Source organism: Macaca nemestrina, chromosome 10 (assembly GCF_043159975.1).
Source record: "Macaca nemestrina isolate mMacNem1 chromosome 10, mMacNem.hap1, whole genome shotgun sequence".
Classification (NCBI taxonomy): Eukaryota; Metazoa; Chordata; class Mammalia; order Primates; family Cercopithecidae; genus Macaca; species Macaca nemestrina.
Window position 1 is genome coordinate 29,211,225 of NC_092134.1, and position 20,442 is coordinate 29,231,666.

General features: G+C 42.5%; 1 protein-coding gene across 8 annotated transcripts in view; it reads left to right on the forward strand.

Moving 5' to 3' along the window:
* The window catches only part of LOC105497724 (glycosyltransferase 8 domain containing 2), a 72,219-nt gene that overhangs the window by 36,392 nt on the left and 15,385 nt on the right, over positions 1-20,442 (forward strand). For all 8 annotated transcript variants that reach the window (XM_011769029.3, XM_011769030.3, XM_024797938.2 and 5 more), the window contains 2 exons: positions 7,064-7,110; positions 11,574-11,666. In XM_011769029.3, the coding sequence (XP_011767331.1) occupies positions 7,092-7,110; positions 11,574-11,666 (112 nt within the window). In that variant the 5' untranslated portion in view covers positions 7,064-7,091. The remainder of the gene's footprint in view (positions 1-7,063; positions 7,111-11,573; positions 11,667-20,442) is intronic.

Below are 20,442 nucleotides of genomic sequence, written 5' to 3' on the forward strand. Positions count from 1 at the left end.
ATCCTTTTCTTGCCTGCTTGGTTCTGATAGTACTCTGAGAACATTATTTAATTTTTTTTTTTTTTTTTTTTTTTGAGATGGAGTCTCTCTCTGTCACCCAAGCTGGAGTACAGTGGTGTGATCTCGGCTCACTGCAACCCCCTCCTTGCAGGTTCAAGTGATTCTCATGCTTCAGCCTCCCAAGGAGCTGAGATTACAGGTGTGCCCCACCACATCCAGCCAATTTCTGAATTTTTAGTAGAGATGGGGTTTCGCTGTATTGGCCAGGCTGGTCTCGAATTCCTGGCCTCAAGTGATCCGCCTGCCTCAGCCACCCAAAGTGCTGGGATTATAGGTGTGAGCCACCACACCCGGCCACATTATTGTCTTTATTTGATGATGTAGCTCACTTTTTAGTCACTGATGACTAATCGGATCTGTAATTCTTCCTGTAGAAAGTATAGGAGAGAATAAAAAACCTGTGTTGATCACTTGCTCTCTCCTTTGGGACACATGTTATCCCTCTAGGTTCAAACTTCTTGCCAGATTTCAAGTCCCCTTTGAATACCTTGAAATTGGAACAAAATATTAAAGAAAAAAATCAGTTCCACAGAAGGAACAACAATCTCAACAAATGACCTTCCCAACAAATGGTCTTGGAACAATTGGATAACCATATGCTAAAAGATGAAGTTTAATCTACACTTCATGATATATACAAAAATTAACTCTAAATGAAAATATTAAGTCTAAAACTATAAAATTCTCCAAGAAAACATAGGAGAAAGTCATTATGACCTTAGGTTAGGCCAAAAATTATTAGATATGATACCAAAAGCGTGATCTATAAAAGAAAAAAAGGCCAGGTGTGGTGGCTCATGCCTGTAATCCCAGCACTTTGAGAAGTCAAGGCAGGCAGATCACTTGAGCTCAGGAGTTCAAGACCAGCCTGGGCAACAGGGCAAAACCCCATCTCTATAAAAAATACAAAGATCAGCTGCGTGCGGTGCTGTGCGCCTGTAGTCCCAGCTGCTTGGGAGGCTGAGGTAGAATTGCTTGAGCCTGGGAGGTGGAGTTTGCAGTGAGCCAAGATCGTACCACTGCACTTGAGGCTAGGTAATAGAGTAAAACCCTGTTTCAAAAAAAAGAAAAAAAAGAAAATGAATCTGACATTATCAAAATGAAATACTTTTGCTCTGCAAAATTTATTAAGAGACTGAAAAGACAAGCCACATACCAGGGGAAAGTATTTGCAAATCGCATAACACAGTGCTTTTTTTTTTTCTTCTTTTTACAGAGTCTCACTCTGTTGCCTAGGCTGGAGCGCAGTGGCACAGTCTTGGCTCACTGCAACCTCTGCCTTCAGGTTCAGGCAATTCTCCTGCCTCAGCCTCCCGAGTAGCTGGGATTACAGACCCACACCACCAAGCCTGGTTAATTTTTGTATTTTAGTAGAGACAGGGTTTCACCATGTTGGCCAGGCTGGTCTTGAACTCCTGACCTCAAGTGATCTGCCAGCCTTGACCTCCCAAATTGCTGGGATTACAGGCATGAGCCACAGCACTGAGGCCTGACACAGGGCTTGTATCTGGAATACATAAACAACTCCCAAAACTCAAAAATAAGACAATAATTCTATAAAAATGCACAAAAGATTTAAACAGACATTTCACCATATGTGGATGGTAAATGAACACACAAAAAGATGCTCAACATGAGTAATCATTAGGGAAATGCAAATTAAAATCACAATGCAATTCGCCCATTATAACAGCTAAAATAAAAAAAATACCAACAATACCAAGTGCTGTCAAGAACACAGAGCAACTGGAACTTTCTCACCATGCTAGTGGGAATCAAAATGAAAATGTTTTCACTCAGGAAAAAAAGATTGTCAGTTTCTGTTTCCACTCAGGAAAAAAGATTGTCAATTTCTTTCTTTTTCTTTTCCTTTTTTTTCAGACAAGGTCTCTCTCTGTCACCTGGGCTGGAGTGCAGTGGTGCGACCGTGGCTCACTGCAGCCTCAACCTCCCAGGCTCAAGCAATCTTCCCACCTCAGCCTCCTGAATAGCTGGGACCACAGGTGCCCACCACCATGTCTGGCTAATTTTTTTTCTCTAACTCCCCACATTTGGTTTTTGAGGTTTTTGTTGTTTTGTTTTGTTTTCGTAGAGACAGGGGTCTTACTATGTTGCCAGGGCTGGTCTTGGACTCCTGAGCTCAAGCGATCCTCCCACCTTGGCTTCCCAAAGTGCAGGGATTATAGGCATGAACCACTGTGCCCAGCTTAGATTGGCAGTTTCTTTCTTTTTTTTTTTTTTTTGAGACAGAGTCTTGCTCTGTCGCCCAGGCTGGAGTGCAGTGGCCAGATCTCGGCTCACTGCAAGCTCCGCCTCCTGGGTTCCCACCATTCTCCTGCCTCAGCCTCCCAAGTAGCTGGGACTACAGGCGCCTGCCACCTCGCCCGGCTAGTTTTTTGTATTTTTTAGTAGAGATGGGGTTTCACTGTGTTAGCCAGGATGGTCTCGATCTCCTGACCTCGTGGTCTGCCCGTCTTGGCCTTCCAAAGTGCTGGGATTACAGGCTTGAGCCACTGCGCCCGGCCGGCAGTTTCTTATAGAGTTAAATATATATCTACCAAAAGACCTAGCAATAACACTTCTAGGTAGTTACACTCTATTCACACTAAAACCTGTAAACAAGTGTTTATAGAAACATTATTCATAATCACAAAACAATGGAAACAACCCAAATGTCCTTCAGTGGGTGAATGGATAAACTGTGGTATATCCATTCAGTGGAATACTATTCAGCAATAAAAAGGTACAAACTATTGGTAAAGGCAGTAGCAAGTATGAATCTCAAAAGCATTATGCTAATTGAAAAAAGAGAGTCTCTCAAAATATTACATCCTGTAGGATTCCACTTATATGACATTCTGGAAAAGGTAAAACTATAGAGACAGAGAATAGATCAGTGGTTGCCAAGGGCTAGGTGTTGGACAGGGCCTGACTACAAAGGGGCAGCACAAGGGAATTCTTTAGGAGTGTTGGCATTGTTCTCTATCCCATTTGTGGTGGTTGTTACAAGAATCTATGCATGTGTAAAAGTCCATAGAATGACAGAAACAAAAAAGTAAATTCTAATGTGTGTAAATTTTAAAAAACTTAAAAATCAACATGTCAAATTTTGCAGCTGACATGGTAATATTCCTTTAATAAATGTGTCATGGAAAAGAAGCCTATTTAAAATGAAAACAGATATACTGAATGTTTATTATACAGAACCATTTGTGTTTCCCTGGGTGAAGCGCTCTTTCTGATTCTTCAATGCAGTCTAAAGAATTCAGAAAATACTACCTAATAAAAGAGAAACAGTATGCATAGCAATTTTTGAAATTTTATTTTATTTTAAGTTTTGGGATACATGTGCAGGTTTGTTACATAGATAAATGTGTGCCATACTGGTTTGCTGCACCTATCAACCCATCACCTAGGTATTAAGCCCCGCATGCATTAGCTATTTATCCTGATGCTCTCCCTCCCCCTGATGCATAGCAATTTTTAAGAACATCAAGAAAGAACTCACAGTAGGAAATGTGTGTAAATCCAGAAGACCAGAAATAAATTTGCTTGTCAACATGTATCAAATACCTTGGCAGAAAAATAGTTCTCATGGGCCAATTCTTTATGCTCTGAAGCAGCAGCTGGTCTCTTTTGTTAAAATAAGTTGTTCTTGGAATACACCTAGTTGATAGGCCTCTTAGAATTTGCCCTGCATTTTTCTTATGCAAAGGACTTTATGTAAAAAGTTGGCATGATAGAATATGAGAATGGTTGATGATGTGACAGTTATAGTTCTTGCTGCTTAGCAAAATACAATGCATCATGTGTGTGTGCGTGTGTGTGTGTGTGTGTGTAGAATCTCCTGTGCTTATTTGTATGTATAAATAGATAATACATTAGTATGATCTGACATTCTGTAGGTGCCAAAGCTGCTATTTATTAGTCAGAACACTTCTGTGGGACTGTGCCAGCCATTTATAACTGGTACCCATTTTGATTGATCAGTGCCAAAGGCCATATGAGTTATTAAATATGTTCAGTATAAATCCTGTAAGACTATCAACCAAAAAAATCTCCCTTTTTCTACCAGCCTACCCCCCCTATATTTTCTGTAATCTTCAACACAGAGACAAAAAGGCCTTTTAATATTGGGTTACATGAAGTTGGGTAGAGGTGGGTATTTTAATTACTTTAATCATGTATAACAATGTGAAACAGGCATATCTCACCCCAAATCTGTCTCTGACAGTCCTCCAGCCTTTCTTCCAGGGGTCTCTTTCTTTCCATTTGTGTTCCCTTCTCCTTGCAGTCACGCTGAAAGCATGCCCCCTCCTGATGTTAATCTGGGACCTGATAAACATCCTACTGTGGGATGAGATAAACTTTCTCATCCCACAGTGACCATCCCCTGGAATATTATTGCTGTGAGCTTGGGGCTACAAAAAGACACATGACAAATCTGGCAGCTCTTCTGAAAGCAGCAGTTTTTCTTCTTTTCCTTTCTTTTCTTTTCTTTCTCTCTCTCCCTCTCTCTTTCTTTCTTTCTTCTTTCTTTCTTTTCTCCTCCTCCTTCTCCTTCTCCTTCCTCTCCTTCCTTCCTTTCTTCCTTCCTTTCTTTTCTTTCTTTCTTTCTTTCTTTCTTTCTTTCTTTCTTTCTTTCTTTCTTTCTTTCTTTCTTTCTTTCTCTCTCTCTCTTCTTCTTCTTCTACTTCTTCTTCTTCTCCTCCTCCTCCTCCCTTCCTTCCTTCTTTCCCTTCCCTTTCCCTTCCTTCCTTCCTTCCTTCTTTCCTTTCTCTCTCCTTCCTTCCTTCCTTCCTTCCTTCCTTCCTTCCTTCCTTCCTTCCTTCCTTCCTTCCTTCCTTCTCTCCTCTCTCTTCTTTCTTTTTCTTTTTTAAAACAAGGTTTTGCTCTGTCTCCCAGCTGGAGTGCAGCAGCCATGGCTCACTGCAGCCTCAACCTCCAGGGCTCATGCGATCCTCCTGCCTCAACTTCCCGAGTAGCTAGGACTACAGGCATGCACCACGATGCCTGCTAATTTTTGTATTTTTTTGTAGAGATCGTTGCAGGGGGGTCTTATTATGTTGCCCAGGCTTATCTCCAACCCCTGGGCTCAAGCATCTGCCCACCCTGGGCTCCAAAAGTGAGCCACCACACCCGGTAAAACACTTAAAATGTCACTTTAGGTCCTGTGGGAAGAGCAGTGTGGAGGTGGGCTGAGGTTAGAAGGTGCAGAGAGTGAAAGAAGATTGTGGGCTGAGTATTGGACATCTGTTCTTGAATAGTCCCTGGGCCTGCCATAGGAAAGGAAGTTCTCCTGGGTAAGTGATTGGACTTTTCCTTCTCCTCTAATAACATTTTTTCTTGGGCTGTGGCCGAACCTTAGGATTCTGGTTCATCCCTTATTCAGACCAGGTTAGCTTTTCCCTGCTCTCACCTGGCCATCTCACCTAGGCACAGAAGACCTGGCTTTCATAACAGATAGCTTTCTCCCTGAGGGGCGAACTCTGCCAGCAGTTGAAGGAGTGATTCCTTTCCACTAATTCTTGCACAGTTCCCATGAATTTGAAGGTAAAACAAAAAACGTGAAACTTTGAGCTCATTGTGAGCAATGTTAAGTGTTTACTCTCCTTTACCTTCAGAATTCCCTTGGGAATGTTTGGAAAACAGTGCTTTAGGGCTTTAACAAAGTTAAACACTGATGGAGGGGGTTTTGTGCACTTAAAATAAAATCCGAACTCCTCTTTAGGCACAGTAGTATCCGGTCCCTTGGTACCTCTCTGGCCTCTTCCATCCAGTCTCTCCTTTGATCCACTGTGATCCAGAGACTTTGAGCTTCTTGCAGTTCCTAGAATATTTAGAGCTCTTTCCAGCCCCAGGGACTTTGCACTTGCTGTTCCCTTTGCCTGGGATGCTCCTCTGCATGTTCTGCCCTTGTCTGGCTCTTGCTCTTCCTTCCCTCCAATGCCATATCCTCAATGAAGTTTTTGCTGATTTCTCTTCCTGATGCACTCCCTACCCCTGTTCATCTTTATCCCAACATCTCCTTTGCTTCCTTCATAGCACTTACCGTAATCTAATACTTTTATGTGTCACATTTTAATATCTGTTTCCCCCACTGGACCAAAAGCTCCAGGAGGATAGGGACCAGGACTGTTTCATTTGTTGGTACATCACTGGGAAGTGGCACAGTGCTGGGCTTTTAGTAGGATCTCAATATGTAAATACTGAATGAATGATTGAATTGAGTATAATGCATGCCCCTCCAAGGGATTCCTGAAGATGCAAAAGCTTCCTTATCAAGGAATGAAGTTCTGATAGTAGAAAGATAGCATAGGGTTGATATTTTAGATCAAGGAAGTCTTCTAGTGTGATACTTCCAGTTACGGCCATCTGCTATGCTGACCCAGAAGGCTGACAGAACTCTTTTTGCAGGAGGTTAAAAAAAATTCTGGGCCAGGCACTGTGGCTCACACCTGTAATCCCAGCACTTCGGGAAGCCAAGGTGGATGGCTTGCTTGAGGCTAGGAGTTTGAGACCAGCCTGGGCAACATGGCAAAACCCCATCTCTACTAAAAATAAAAAAATTAGCCGGGAGTGGTGGCACACGCCTGTAGTTCCAGCTACTTGGGAGGCTGAGGAAGGAGGATCACTTGAACCTGGGAGGTGGAGGTTGCAGTGAGCCAAGATCGCAACTGCATTCCAACCTGGGTGATGGAGCGAGACTCTGTCACCAAAAAAAAAAAAAAAAAAAAAAAAAAAAAAAAAAAAAAAAAAAAAATTCTGACGACTAAAGATTAGCTTTTGAGGACCCTTAGTAAGGTTTGTTCAACCACAGGCATCACTTTTGAAGACATGGGACTGTATTTATTTTGTTTCCAAAATTTTAGATTCGGAGGAGTAGAAAATGATCACACACTTCACAATATATCAGTCTTTCAGAGAAGGCATAGTCCTTAACACTTGTTGATGACTTTTAAGTTGATTCTCTTTCAAACAGATTTTTTTCTTTAATCCACAGGTTACGGTTCTTATCTGAGTGAATACACATGGCTCTGTTACGAAAAAGTAAGATTACAACTTTTGAAAATAATGATTTAAAAACAGATATTTGGGGAGGTTGGTTTTGAGGCTCGGGCTTGGCTTTTTTCTTCTTTCTTGGATTATCTTTGATTTTCATGGATAGTTTTCCCACAGGCACTTTTTGGCATCATCATTTCTGGATGATTCCCATGGAGAGTTGTTCAGTATTTTAGTCAGAAGTGAACTTATTGGCTGGGCGCACTGGCTCACGCCTATAATCCTAGCACCTTGGGAGGCCGAGGTGGGCGGATCAGTTGAGCTCAGGAGTTTGAGACCAGCTTGAGTAACATGGCGAGACCCCATCTCTACAAAAAATACAAAAATTAGCCAGGCGTGGTGGTGGGCACCTGTAGTCTCAGCTACTCAGGAGGCTGAGGCAGGAAGATCACTTGAGCCTGGGAGGCAGAGGCTGCAGTGAGCTGAGATCGCACCACTGCATGCCAGCCTGGGAGACAGAGTGAGACCCCGTCTCAAAAAAAAAGAAAAGAAGAAGAAGTGGAAATGAACTTACAACAGGGATCATATAGTTCTATAAAACTTGCAAAAATAACGCATTTTCTCATTCGGAATAAATATTCATGTTTGTAGCTAATTTAGCATTTGTAATTTGTGATTTTGTATTCTTAGTCTTAAAGAGTCACCTCAAATCTTCAGACCCATCAGAACCTGGATTTGCCTCTGATTTTAGATCCAGTAGTTTGTGAATTTGAGGAGAAACATAGTAACCTAATTCTGTGACTGTCAGGGTAGAGTTGCCAGATTCAGCAAACATAGACACAGGACAGGACAACCAGTTAAATTTAAACTTCAGATAAACAACAAATAATTTTTTAGTATAAGTATGTCCCAAATATTGCATGAGACACACTTGTCTGGGTAATTTTTGTATTTTTAGTAGAGACGGGTTTTCACCATGTTGGCCAGGCTGGTCTTGAACTCCTGACCTCAAGTGATCCACCCGCCTCAGCCTCCCAAAGTGATGGGATTACAGGCGTGAGCCACTGTGCCTGGCTGTGGCAGGTGAATATTAATCAAACCTGTTGATAAACTGTAGAATTTTGTCCATTTTCTGTCCATTTTCTGCTTCTCTATAATTTTGTTTTAAACTGAGTCTAGTATCTGATTGTCCCTGGCTGAATCTGATAATCCATTAAGGCAGGGAGGAACTGGGTGTCAGCAAAATAGAATCATAGCCTCAGGATGTAGCTTTGGAAGGCATCCATGGAGACTCTTTTACAAATGGGAAGACAAAGGCATAGAGGCCAAAAAATAGATGCATATGAAGTCAATAGATTAAGTCTCTTGATGCATAAAAATAATAAAAAAAAAAATACAGGCTGGGTGCGATGGCTCATGCCTGTATTCCCAGCACTTTGGGAGGCTGAGGCAAGTGGATTGCCTGAGTCCAGGAGTTCAAGACCAGCCTTAGCAACATGGTGAGACCCCATCTCTACTAAAAAAAGTACAAAAAAATAGCCAGATGTGGTGATGTGTCTATACTCCCAGCTACTTGGGAGGCTGAGGTAGAGAATCACCTGAGTTTGGAAGGTTGAGGTTACAGTGAACGGAGATCACACTGCTGCACTCCAGCCAGGGCAACTGAGGTGAGACCCCATCTCAAAAAAAAAAAAAAAAGATAAAATAAAATAATAACAACAGTGGTACATAACCATTTGTAAAGTCTTTATCGGGCCTGCATTGCCTTGGTTAACTCTCAAAACAGTAGTACAAGGTAATGCTTATTATTACAATCTCCATTCAGCAGATAAGCACACCAAGCTCAGAGAGGTTAAGATACCCCTCGGCCATATAGCTAGGAGGTGGTAGAAAGGAGATTTGAATCTGACTTCAAATTCACACCTTCTTCCCTTCTACCAACTTTTCCCAAACTTTAGGTAGGTGTGCACTACACATGCCACCATGCATCTTCTCAATTTTTCATCAGTTGTGTTCCTTCTGTCCTAAACGTTACTTAATATTTTCTTTAGGCCAGGCACAGTGGCTCATGCCTGTAATTTCAGCACTTCGGGAGGCCGAGGTGGGCGGATCACCTGCAGTCAGAAGTTCAAGATCAGCCTGGCCAACGTGTTGAAACCCTGTCTCTACTAAAAATACAAAAATTAGCCAGGCATGGTGGTGGAGGCCTCCCAGCTACTTGGGAGGCTGAGGCAGGAGATTCGCTTGAACCCAGGAAGCGGAGGTTGCAGTGAGCCAAGACTGTGCCATTGCACTCCAGCCTGGGCAACAAGAGCAAAACTCTTATCTCAAAAAAAATTTTTTTTTTTGACTAATTTTTAAAATTTATACTTCATAATAGAAAGTTTTTATCCTTACTGTAAATGAAAACAGAATGATCGCCTATCATTAAAAAAAAGGTAGCTTTAAACACGTATACAATTAGAAGAATGTGATTCAATTCTGGGTAGCTTTTGTTGCGTTCCTGCACATAAAATCAGAAAGACTGACTTTCTCATATGGTGATTAAATATTAATGCTATGAACATGAACTTCCTCAGTCATTTCATGCACAACTGGTGCTATGTGTTCCATATTCAAGAAAACACTGTTTTACACCACTCTACTTCTCAGCAGATCCCAAGGGCCAACATCACTGGAACAAACAGACCTGGAGGCTTGGAGGCATTGGGGTCTTCTGTTTACCCAGGGCAAGAATGTTCCCTTCCTTCCTTCCTTCCTTCCTTCCTTCCTTCCTTCCTTCCTTCCTTCCTTCCTTCCTTCCTTCTCTCTCTCTCTTTCTTTCTCTTTCTCTTTCTCTCTCTCTCTCTCTCTTTCTTTCTTTCTTTCTCTTTCTTTCTTTCTTTCTTTCTTTCTTTCTTTCTTTCTTTCTTTCTTTCTTTCTTTCTTTCTTTCTTTCTTTCTTTCTTTCTTTCTTTCTCTCCCTCTCTCTTTCCTTCCTTCTTCTTCTTTTCCTTTTTCTTTCTTTCTCACAGAGTCTCCCTTTGTCGCCCAGACTGGAGTGCAGTGGCACAGTCTCAGCTCACTGCAACCTCCACCTCCCAGGTTCAAGTGATTCTCCCGCCTCAGCCTCCTGAATAGCTGGGACTACAGGCATGCGCAACACTCGGCTAATTTTTGTATTTTTAGTAGAGACCGGGTTTTGTCATGTTGGCCAGGCTGGTCTCAAACTCCTGGCCTCCAGTGATCCACCCTCCTTGGCCTCCCAAAGTGCTGGGATTACAGGCGTGAGCCACCGCACCCGGCCTGCACATCATCCTTGACCAAGGGTTGAATTAACTGAGAAGCAACTGTGTCATAATGGCTAAGAACATGTATTTATAATTACTACTGGCTCAAAAGAAGAATCACATAAATTCAACAAAATAAAAGCCACATACAGCAGACCCACAGCTAGTATCATACTAAATGGGGAAAAACTGAAAGCCTTTCCTCTTACATCTGGAACACGACAAGGATGGCTGCGTTTCACCATTGTTATTCAACATTGTACTGGAAGCCCTAGCTAGAGCAATCAGACAAGCAAAAGAAATAAAGGGCATCCAAATAGGAAAGGAAGAACTCAAATTATCCGTGTTTGCAGATGATATGTTTTTGTTTTGTTTTATTTTGGAGAAAGGTCTTGCTGTATTGCCCAGCGGTGTGATCTTGGCTCACTGCAACCTCCACCTCCCAGGTTCAAGCAATTCTCATGCCTCAGCCTCCCAAATAGCTGGGATTACAGGCATGCACCATCCCGCCTAGCTAATTTTTGTATATTTAGTAGAGATAGGGTTTCACCATATTGCTCTGGCTGACCTTGAACTCCTGGCCTCATGTGATCTGCCCACCTCAGCCTCCCAAAGTGCTGGGATTACAGGTGTGAGCCACTACACCTGGCCAATATAATCTTATATTTGGAAAATTCTAAAGACTCCAGCAAAAAACTGTTAGAACTGATACACAAATTCAGTAAAGATGCAAGACCCCTGAGCAACAATAGTGTTCCAGATTAATTCTTTCTGTTTGTTTGTTTTTGTATTTGAGACAGGGTCTAGCTCTGTCACCTAGGCTGGAGTAATCTTGGCTCACTGCAGCCTCCACCTCCCAGGCTCAAGCTATCCTCCTATCTCAGCCTCCTTAGTAGCTGGGAATACAGGTGCATGCCACCATACCCAGCTAATTGTGTGTGTGTGTGTGTGTGTGTGTGTTTGTGTGTGTGTGGAGAGAGGGTGCCACTCTGTTGCCCAGGCTGGTCTCGAAACTCCTGAGCTCAAGTGATCCACATGCCTCAGCCTCCCAAAGTACTGTTATTACAGGCATAAGCTACCACACCTGGCCAGGTTAATTCTTTATATGCTCTCTGCTTATAGAAAGGTCTCAGACACCCCTCTGTGTCATGGAAGGAATCTACTCACACTACCATTCTAAACTTTGTCACGTGATTTCAGGTTCGTAGGTTCAACGTTAATGTGTTTCCATTTCTATTTCAGTTAATCAGGTGCTGCTGTTCCTTCTGATCGTGACCCTCTGTGTGATTCTGTACAAGAAAGTTCATAAGGGGACTGTGTCCAAGAATGATGCAGGTGAGCGGACATGGAATTCATTGAGTTGGGATACCCAGGAATGTGGTTTGAATGTGTTCCTCTAGGTCCTTTCAATAGCTGGGTTCAGGGACAAGTGACAGCTTGGTCAACTCCCAAGGACCTGCTAGTAGAATATCTGCCCTAGAACACCTTTTCAGTTGAGACCTAGGATGGTCGGTGCTATTCAAACTTTAGCATGTGTGAGAGTTGCATGGAGAGCTTGTTAAAACATAGCACTGGGCCTGCCTGCGAGGTGTAGGATCAGTAGGTATGGGGTGGGGCCTCAAGATTTGCATTTCCGATAAGCTCCTGGTTGAGGCTGATGCTGTGGGTTCTTGGACCACAGGGTGAGTGCACTGCTGCACACCCCATCTCTTTGGAGCTTCTCAGTGACTTTGCTTATGGAAACCGCCCTCTCTCTCCTCTCCCTGCTGGTTCATTCCCATCAGTGCAAGTCAGCCTCATAACTCTCAACTTGAAAATGGCCCTTCATTGGCCCTTTGTTCTCTCCCAGCTATACTGAGAGCCTTGTTTCCCTCCTCGGGGGTGAATTGCCTGAGATGGCACCTTCACAACTCCAATGCACACACAAAGTCAACTTCCATAAAAATCAAGAAGCACTGTTTATTACATTTTTAATTAATTTACTTTTTTTTTTTTTTTTTTTTGAGACAGAATCTCACTTTGTTGCCCTGGCTGGAATACAGTGGCACAATAGCAGCTCACTGCAGCCTCGACCTCCAGGGCTCAAGCAATCCTCTGGCCTCAGCACCCCCAGGAAGTTGAGACTACAGGAGTGTGCCACCACATCCAGCTAATTTTTTGTACTTTTTGTAGAGATGGGTTTCGCCATGCTGCCCAGGTTGGTTTTGAACTCCTGGGCTCAAGCTGTCCTTCCACCTTGGCCTCCCAAAGTGCTGGGATTACAGGAATGTGCTACCGTGCCCAGCTGATTTACATTTTATATCAATCAAACAAATACACACTTATGGGCTGGCGATGGTGGCTCACACTTGTAATCCAGCACTTTGGGAGGCTAAGGCAGGAGGATCACTTGAGTCCAGGTGCTTGAGACCAGCCCAGCCTAGGCAACAAAGCAAGACCCTGTCTGCATGCACACAAAAAATTACCTGGGCATGGTGGGGCATGCCTGTAGTCCCAGCTACTTGGGAGGCTGGAATGAGAGTATTACTTGAGCCTAGGAGGTCTAAGCAGCAGTGAGCCCTGATAGTGCCACTACACTCCAGCTTGGATGATAGAGTGAGACTCTGAATACAGTTACTTGGTGTGTTACATACATTTATTCCACAGTTTGTTTGTTTGTTTTTTCAGCCAGACACTTAGGGACTGGAAACACAGCAGTGAACAAAACAACATCCCTATTCCCAGGATGCTGGCATTTCTTTCTGATTATATTTTGTAATTTAAAAATTCATTTAAAAATAATTAAAAACATGTATAATCTAATCTAAATGAAAATAGAATCTGCAAAGAGAATGATTTTCACACAAAGACATATATACAGAAGCTCTTAGGGCATAATTCATAGTAGCCCCAAACTGGAAACAATTCACATGTACATCAACTAGTGAGGAATGCAAAAAATGTAATTCATCCCACACAATGAAATACTTTTTGGCAGTAAAAAGGAACAAATGACTGATACAAGCTGCAATATGGATAAACCTGAAAAAAAATTATGCTAAATAAAAGAAGTCAGACCCAAAAGACCATATATTGTATGAGTCCATCTGTATGAAATTTCTAGAAAGGGAAAATCTATGGAGACACAGAGCAGATCAGTGGTTGCCTAGAGCTGGGAGTGGGAATGGATTGACTGCAGACCAGCCAGCTCATTGGAACTTTTTAAAGCTAGATCGTGGTGATGGTTGTGCAATAAATTTACTAAATACTATTGAACTGTACACTTACAATGGGTAAATTGAAAAAAATCTGTATTCATTTGCTTGGGCTGCCATAACAAAATAGCACAGACTAGGTGGCTAGACCATAGACACATATTTTCTCTGGTTCTGGAGGCTGGAAGTCCAGGATCAAGGTGTGAGCTGGTTTGGTTTCTCCTGAAGTCTCTCTCCTTGGCATGCAGATGGCCGCCTTCTTGCTGTGTCCTCACGTGGCCTTTTCTCTGTGCTGCACTCCTGGTTGTGACCCTCTGCGTGATTCTGCTCTTTTCCTCCTCTTATCAAGACACCAGTCTTACTGGGATAAGGCCTACCAAATGGCTTCATTTTAACTTAATTGCCTCTTTAAAGGCTCTGTCTCCAAGTGCGCTGACATCCTGAGATGCTGGGAGCTAAGACGTTAACAAATGGACTCTGGAGGACACAATTCAGTCCATAGCAGTATGTACACCTCAATAAGCTGTTCTAAAAGAGAGAGAGAGAAGGAAGTCACGTAAAGACAAATGTCGTCTGAACTGACTCCACTCTTCACGCTTCAATCCCTGCTCATAAACCAACACATTCGCTCAGCTAATCCCACCACAGACTCCCTTCTTCAGAGAAGGAAGTGGATAGGGTTTAAAACAGTTGTTAAAACAGCTCTAAAGAAATGCACATCCTGACTGACTAATCAGACCTATACAGAGAAACAAAGCATTTGGACCACATGAATGGATCTGTTATCACATGTTTATCCATTCCGTGTTAAAATTTTAAAAAAAATCAATGTTATAAAATACCATTCAAATGAATGTAGTGTTGGTATGGAAGAATGCTTGTGGTATGTTAAGTGGGAAAAGGAAGTTGCAGAAGAGACTGAAAAGTATGATTCCATTTTGGCTTTTAAATAATAAGTGTTTAAGGTATATATTCTTTTTTTTTTTTTTTTTTTTTTTTGAGACAGAGTTTCACTCTTGTTGCCCAGGCTGGAGTGTAATGGTGCCATCTCGGCTCACCACAACCTCCGCCTTCAGGTTCAAGCGATTCTCCTGCCTCAGCCTCCCAAGTAGCTGGGATTACAGGTATGCCCCACCATGCCTGGCTAATTTTGTATTTTTAGGAGAGACGGGGTTTCTCCATGTTGGTCAGGCTGGTCTCAAATGCCTGACCTCAGATGATCTGCCCACCTCAGCCTCCCAAAGTGCTGGGATTGCAGGTGTGAGCCACTGCGACTGGCCCAGGTATATATGCTTTAGTATTACCATGAAGAAGGGTTTAGGGGGCACACACCACACTGGTTGTGTTATATATTGTTATAAAGCAGAGGTCTACTTTCGGAGTGGGAGTGAGAGGTCTGCAGAAAACAGTCACAATTTACCAAATACTCTTCTCTTTGGGCTGAAATTTTTTCAATAATTGCATATTATTTTTCATAATTTAAAAAACATTAATTCAAAGAACTAGTGTTCTAAGTTAATGTCCAGAGGTCCTGTGAAGTCCTATGTTCAAGTAAGACATGGCGGCATTCTCTGTAATATCTCCATTGTGACATTGCATGTAATCTCCCAGTACTTTTCTTGTGATTAGTGTGCTGGTTACTCACAGCTATCCCACTTGGGGAGAGGTAAGCTGATACACTTGGCTAAAACAATCCTTATTTGAAATGCATTCTGAGTCATGGCATTAGGAGAGCAGACATTTCCTTTCTTCTAGGAATAGGCGTGGCTTGATCAGAGCTGCTTATGGAATGGACAAAGGCAGTATCATTTCTATTCCATTCTGCCAGTACTGTGATGTTTAATATTTTTGTTAGGCACCAAATAGTTTCCCATAGCCAACCTTTTAATGCTCTGGCTCAGGCACCAGTTGGTACAATTAATCCAAATAGTGGAGCGGATAATTCCTAAAGAAACTGCAAGGATGGAGCATTGATGAAGAAGGTACAGTTGATAAGCCTTTCCGCCACATTTCTCCAGTGTGCGTTTGTCCTTCTTTCTGTCCAGGGGAAACTTTTTGGCAGAGAACAGCATTTTTGGCTTGGGTTAGTGCTCAGTTTCTCTACCTGGCAGAGGCCCCTAAGGAGCGTGACAGTGTCATGTGTTGGCAGCAGAGCTGGACACTCAATGTTTGACCTTCTTCTGGAGCGTCCCCTCTTTTATGAGGACACTTTCCTTTTACCTTGTGCTTCCCACTGTCTGATGAAGGCCTCTGCCTGAGTCTGGCAGCCAGGCACAGCCCCAGCTTTTTGACCCTTCCCTCTTATTCCTCAAGGGCCCTGTTTTCTGAAGCTCATTTATCAATTCCATTTAGTTCATTCCAACAAACTTTCATTAAGCACTTCCAAAGTGCCAGACTCAGTGGGGATAGTATAATGAGCTTATAGTCTAGTGGAGGAGACAGACACATAAATAGATTCTTCCAGTGCATTGTGGCAAGTGCTCAAATAGAGATATCTAATATTCACCCATCTGTTCAGATTGTATTGAAAATCTATGTGCCAGGCACTAGGACAGCTGCAGAGGATACAGAGATGAACAAGATACCCGCCCTCACAGAGTTCCTAGTATAATAGGAGAAAGAGGGAAGACATGCAACCAAATAAATTCCAATGCAATTAATAAATTCAACCATAGGCAAGGCCACAGCATAGAGAAGATGTGTGTTAATTTGTGTAGGGAGCTGTTAAAAGCTTCCCAGAGGATATGATGTTGATACTGCATTTGGAATGACTATGTAAGAGTTAGCCATGCAGAAAAGGATATTGAAAGCATTCCAGACATTGGGAACATCATGTGCAAAGGCACTAAGATAAGAGTAGTGTTCAGGGAACCACGAGGAGTTTGATGTTGCTAAAATAGAAGGAGGTGAGGCTGGAGAAGTGAGCAGGGGTTAGATCATGAGGGGCCTTGTGTGCCAGGCGAAGAAATGTGGCTTTACCTTTTAGGAACCAATGAGGAACTTTCCAGCAATGAAGAAACATAGACAAATTCGCATTTGTGGCCGATCACTTCACGGGCAGCAGGTAACATGTCACATGATACCTCCATAAGATTATAACTTAGTCCAAAAGGAATAATCCTTAAGAAACTTTTTTTGGGGTTTGTTTATAAAAATAACTCATGGTTTGTATTAGTCTGTTTTCATGCTGCTGATAAAGACATACCTAAGACTGAGGGAAAAAAGAGGTTTAACCAGACTTTCAGTTCCACATGACTGGCAAGGCCTCAGAATCACGTGGGAGACAAAAGACACTTCTTATATGGCAGCAGCAAAAGAAAATGAGAGATGCAAAAGTGGAAATCCCTGATAAAACCATGAGATCTCATGAGATTTATTCACTACCATGAGAACAGTATGGGAGAAATCACCCCCATGATTCACATTATCTCCCACTGGGTCCCTCCCACAACATGTGGGAAATGTGGGAGTACAATTCAAGATGAGATTTGGATGGGGACACAGAGCCAAACCATATCATTCCGCCCCGGTCCCTCAAAATCTCATGTCCTCACATTTCAAAACCAATCATGCCTTCCTAACAGTCCCCCAAAGTCTTAACTCATTTCAGCATTAACTCAAAACTCCACAATCCAAAGTCTCATCTGTGACAAGTTCCTTCTGCCTATGAGCCTGTAAAATCAAAAGCAAGCTGGTTACTTCCTCTTCCTAGATACAATCGGGGTACAGGTATTTGGTAAATACAGCCATTCCAAATGGGAAAAATTGGCCAAAACAAAGGGGTTACAGGCCCCATGCTTGTACAAAATCCAGCAGGGCAGTCAAATTTTAAAGCTCCAAAAAGATCTCCTTTGGCTCTAGGTCTCACATCCAGGTCATGCTGAAGCAAGAGGTGGGTTCCCATGGTCTTGGGCAGCTCTACCCTGTGGCTTTGCAGGATACAGCCTCCCTCCCAGCTGATCTCACAGGCTGGCATTGAGTATCTGTAGCTTTTCCAGCAATGGTGCAAGCTGTCAGTGGATCTCCCATTCTGGAATCTGGAGGATGGTGGCCCTCTTCTCACAGCTCCACTAGGCAGTGCCCCAGTAGGGACTCTGTGTGGGGGCTCTTACCCCACATTTCCTCTGCACTACCCTAGCAGAAGTTCTCCATGAGGCTCCCGCCCCTGCAGCAAACTTCTGCCTGGGCATCCAGACATTTCCATACATCTTCTGAAATGTAGGTGGAGGTTCCCAAACCCCATTTTTTTACTTCTGTGCACTCAGAGGCTCAACACCATGTGGAAGCTGCCGACACTTGGGGCTTGCACCTTCTGAAGCCACAGCCCAAGTTCTATGTTGGCCCCTTTCAGCCATGGCTGGAGTGGCTGGGTCGCAGGGCACCATGTCCCTAAGCTGCATACAGCACAGGACCCTGGGCCCAGCCCACAAAACCATTTTCTCCTAGGCCTCTGGGCCTGTCATGGGAGGGGCAGCTGTGAAGACCTCTGACATGCCCTGGAGACATTTTCCCCATTGTCTTGGGGATTAACATTTTCCTCATTGTTACTTGCGCAAATTTCTGCAGCCAGCTTGAATTTCTCCTTAAAAAATGTTTTTTGTTTTTTTTTTCTATCACATTGTCAGGCTGCAAATTTTCTGAACTTTTATGCTCTACTTCCTTTATAAAACTGGAATGCCTTTAACAGCATCCAAGCCACCTCTTGAATGCTTTGCTGCTTAGAAATTTCTTCCACCAGATATCCTAAATTATCTCTCTCAAGTTCAAAGTTCCACAAATCTCTAGAGCAGGGGCAGAATTCCCCTGGTCTCTTTGCTAAAACATGACAAAAGTCACCTTTGCTTCAGTTCCCAACAAGTTTCTCATGTACATCTGAGACCACCTGACCCTGGACCTTATTGTCCATGTCTCTAACTGGCTTTTGGTCAAAGCCATTCAACAAGTCTCTAGGAAGTTCCAAGCTTTCCTACATTTTCCTGTCTTCTTCTGACCCCTCCAAACTGTTCCAACCTCTGTTTGTCACCCAATTCCAAAGTTGCTTCCATATTTGTTGATATCTTTTCAGCAACGTCCCACTCTACAGGTACCAATTTACTGTATTAGTCCGTTTTCATGCTGCTGATAAAGACATACCTGAGACTGAGAAGAAAAAGAGTTTTAATTGGACTTACAGTGCCACATGACTGGAGAGGCCTCAGAATCATGGCAGGAGGCGAAAGGCACTTCTAACATGGCAGCAGCAAGAGAAAGTGAGAGATGCAAAAGCAGAAATCCCTGATAAAACTATCAGATCTCATAACACTTACTCACTACCATGAGAACAGTATAGGGAAAACCACCCCCATGATTCACATTATCTCCCACTTGGTCCCTCCCACAACATGTGGGAATTATAGGGGTACAATTCAAGATGAGATCTGGGTGAGGACACAGAGCTGTACCATATCATGGTTACTTTAGTCACTTTGGAAAGTATAAGAAATATAAATAAAATCAAAATCACTCCTAACTCCATAAATAGACATAGGTCCATTTGCAAATATGTACGTATCAAATTGTGATCAAATACTAGAGATAATTTTGTATTTTCCTCCTTAACAGTGTTTTATGAGCATTCTCTCATGTCAGTATATATATTGTGAAAACAAAATTATTCTAGTGGTGGAAATTTCAGATGCAGTAGCTAGCTGGTAGAAAAGATGTAGAAGGAGAAAGAGGAGACCATTCAACGTGTCTTAAATTACACAAAACACAGTACCTGGTAGTTAGTTTCAAGAAATGTTTATTGAATGAAATATCAGCTAGAACTACCCTGGACCTCAGGGATAGAGGTTTTCCAAAAAGGATCTGGAAAGAGAAGCGGCAGGGGGAGAAAGGGGGTGGAGACACACACACACACACACACACACACACACACACACACACACACACAGAGAGAGCTTTAAGTAAAAATCAGATGGAATACTTTATAGTGGATACTGGATACTCTACTTATGGATCATTATTCTTCTCCATGGCTGAAAGTTGTATTGTGACACTAAAGTATGATGTTATGGCTTTGGTATTTTATAGCATAGCCAGGCTCAAAAGAAAAATTATTTATCTTGTGCATTAGTCATGCTCTTTCCTTTACCTCCTTCCTCTTGCTGTCAACATTTGAGAAACTTGACTAGAGTGGGGATAGGAGAGGGAAAATCACAACGAGTATCTTATAGCAGTGTAGGCAAAGTAAATATTCTGATTCAGGGAAGAGCTGAGGACTGTTGGACAAATGAGGCTTTTCAGTTCTTTGTATGTTTTTTTAACTGTGTGTGTGTTTTAGGCTAGCCAACGGACTCCTGTAAGATAGCTCCAAAATATAGATTTTGTGTTATGATCAAAAGGGCTGGCTGTCTGATGTGCTAGAATCCAACACTATGACCCCGGGTTCTGAGAAAAGCAAAGCTTTTTCTTGTAAATCGACTAACAAGGAGACAGGAGCTTTTAAGGCAGTAATTTTATTAGAAAAGGCTCAGGGGTGGATTCTGGGATTAGTAGGTGATTGATGGAAGGGAAGAGGAGGTCTAAAAAGTCCTGGGGCATGCACAGTTATCTCTTCATGCTACCTCATGGGTCTCATGTGCAAATCTGGGAGGAGTTAGTATGAAACACAGGGCGGAAATCCAAGCTGTGACATCAGCAAGCTTGTTCTGAACAAACTTCAGTTGACCAGATTGGCTCCAACTGATTTCAGCCAGTTTCTTAATCTCAGAAGGAGAGAGTTTCATCATTTCAGCAATTTTTTTTGTTCTAATCTATCATTCTGCAAACTCAAGAATTTTTATTAGTCATTGGTTTCTTTAACTCTTTGGGAGTATGGTTTCAATAGTGACATAAACAAAATAGAAGTTTATTTCTTCTCTCAAGTATAAGTCTGA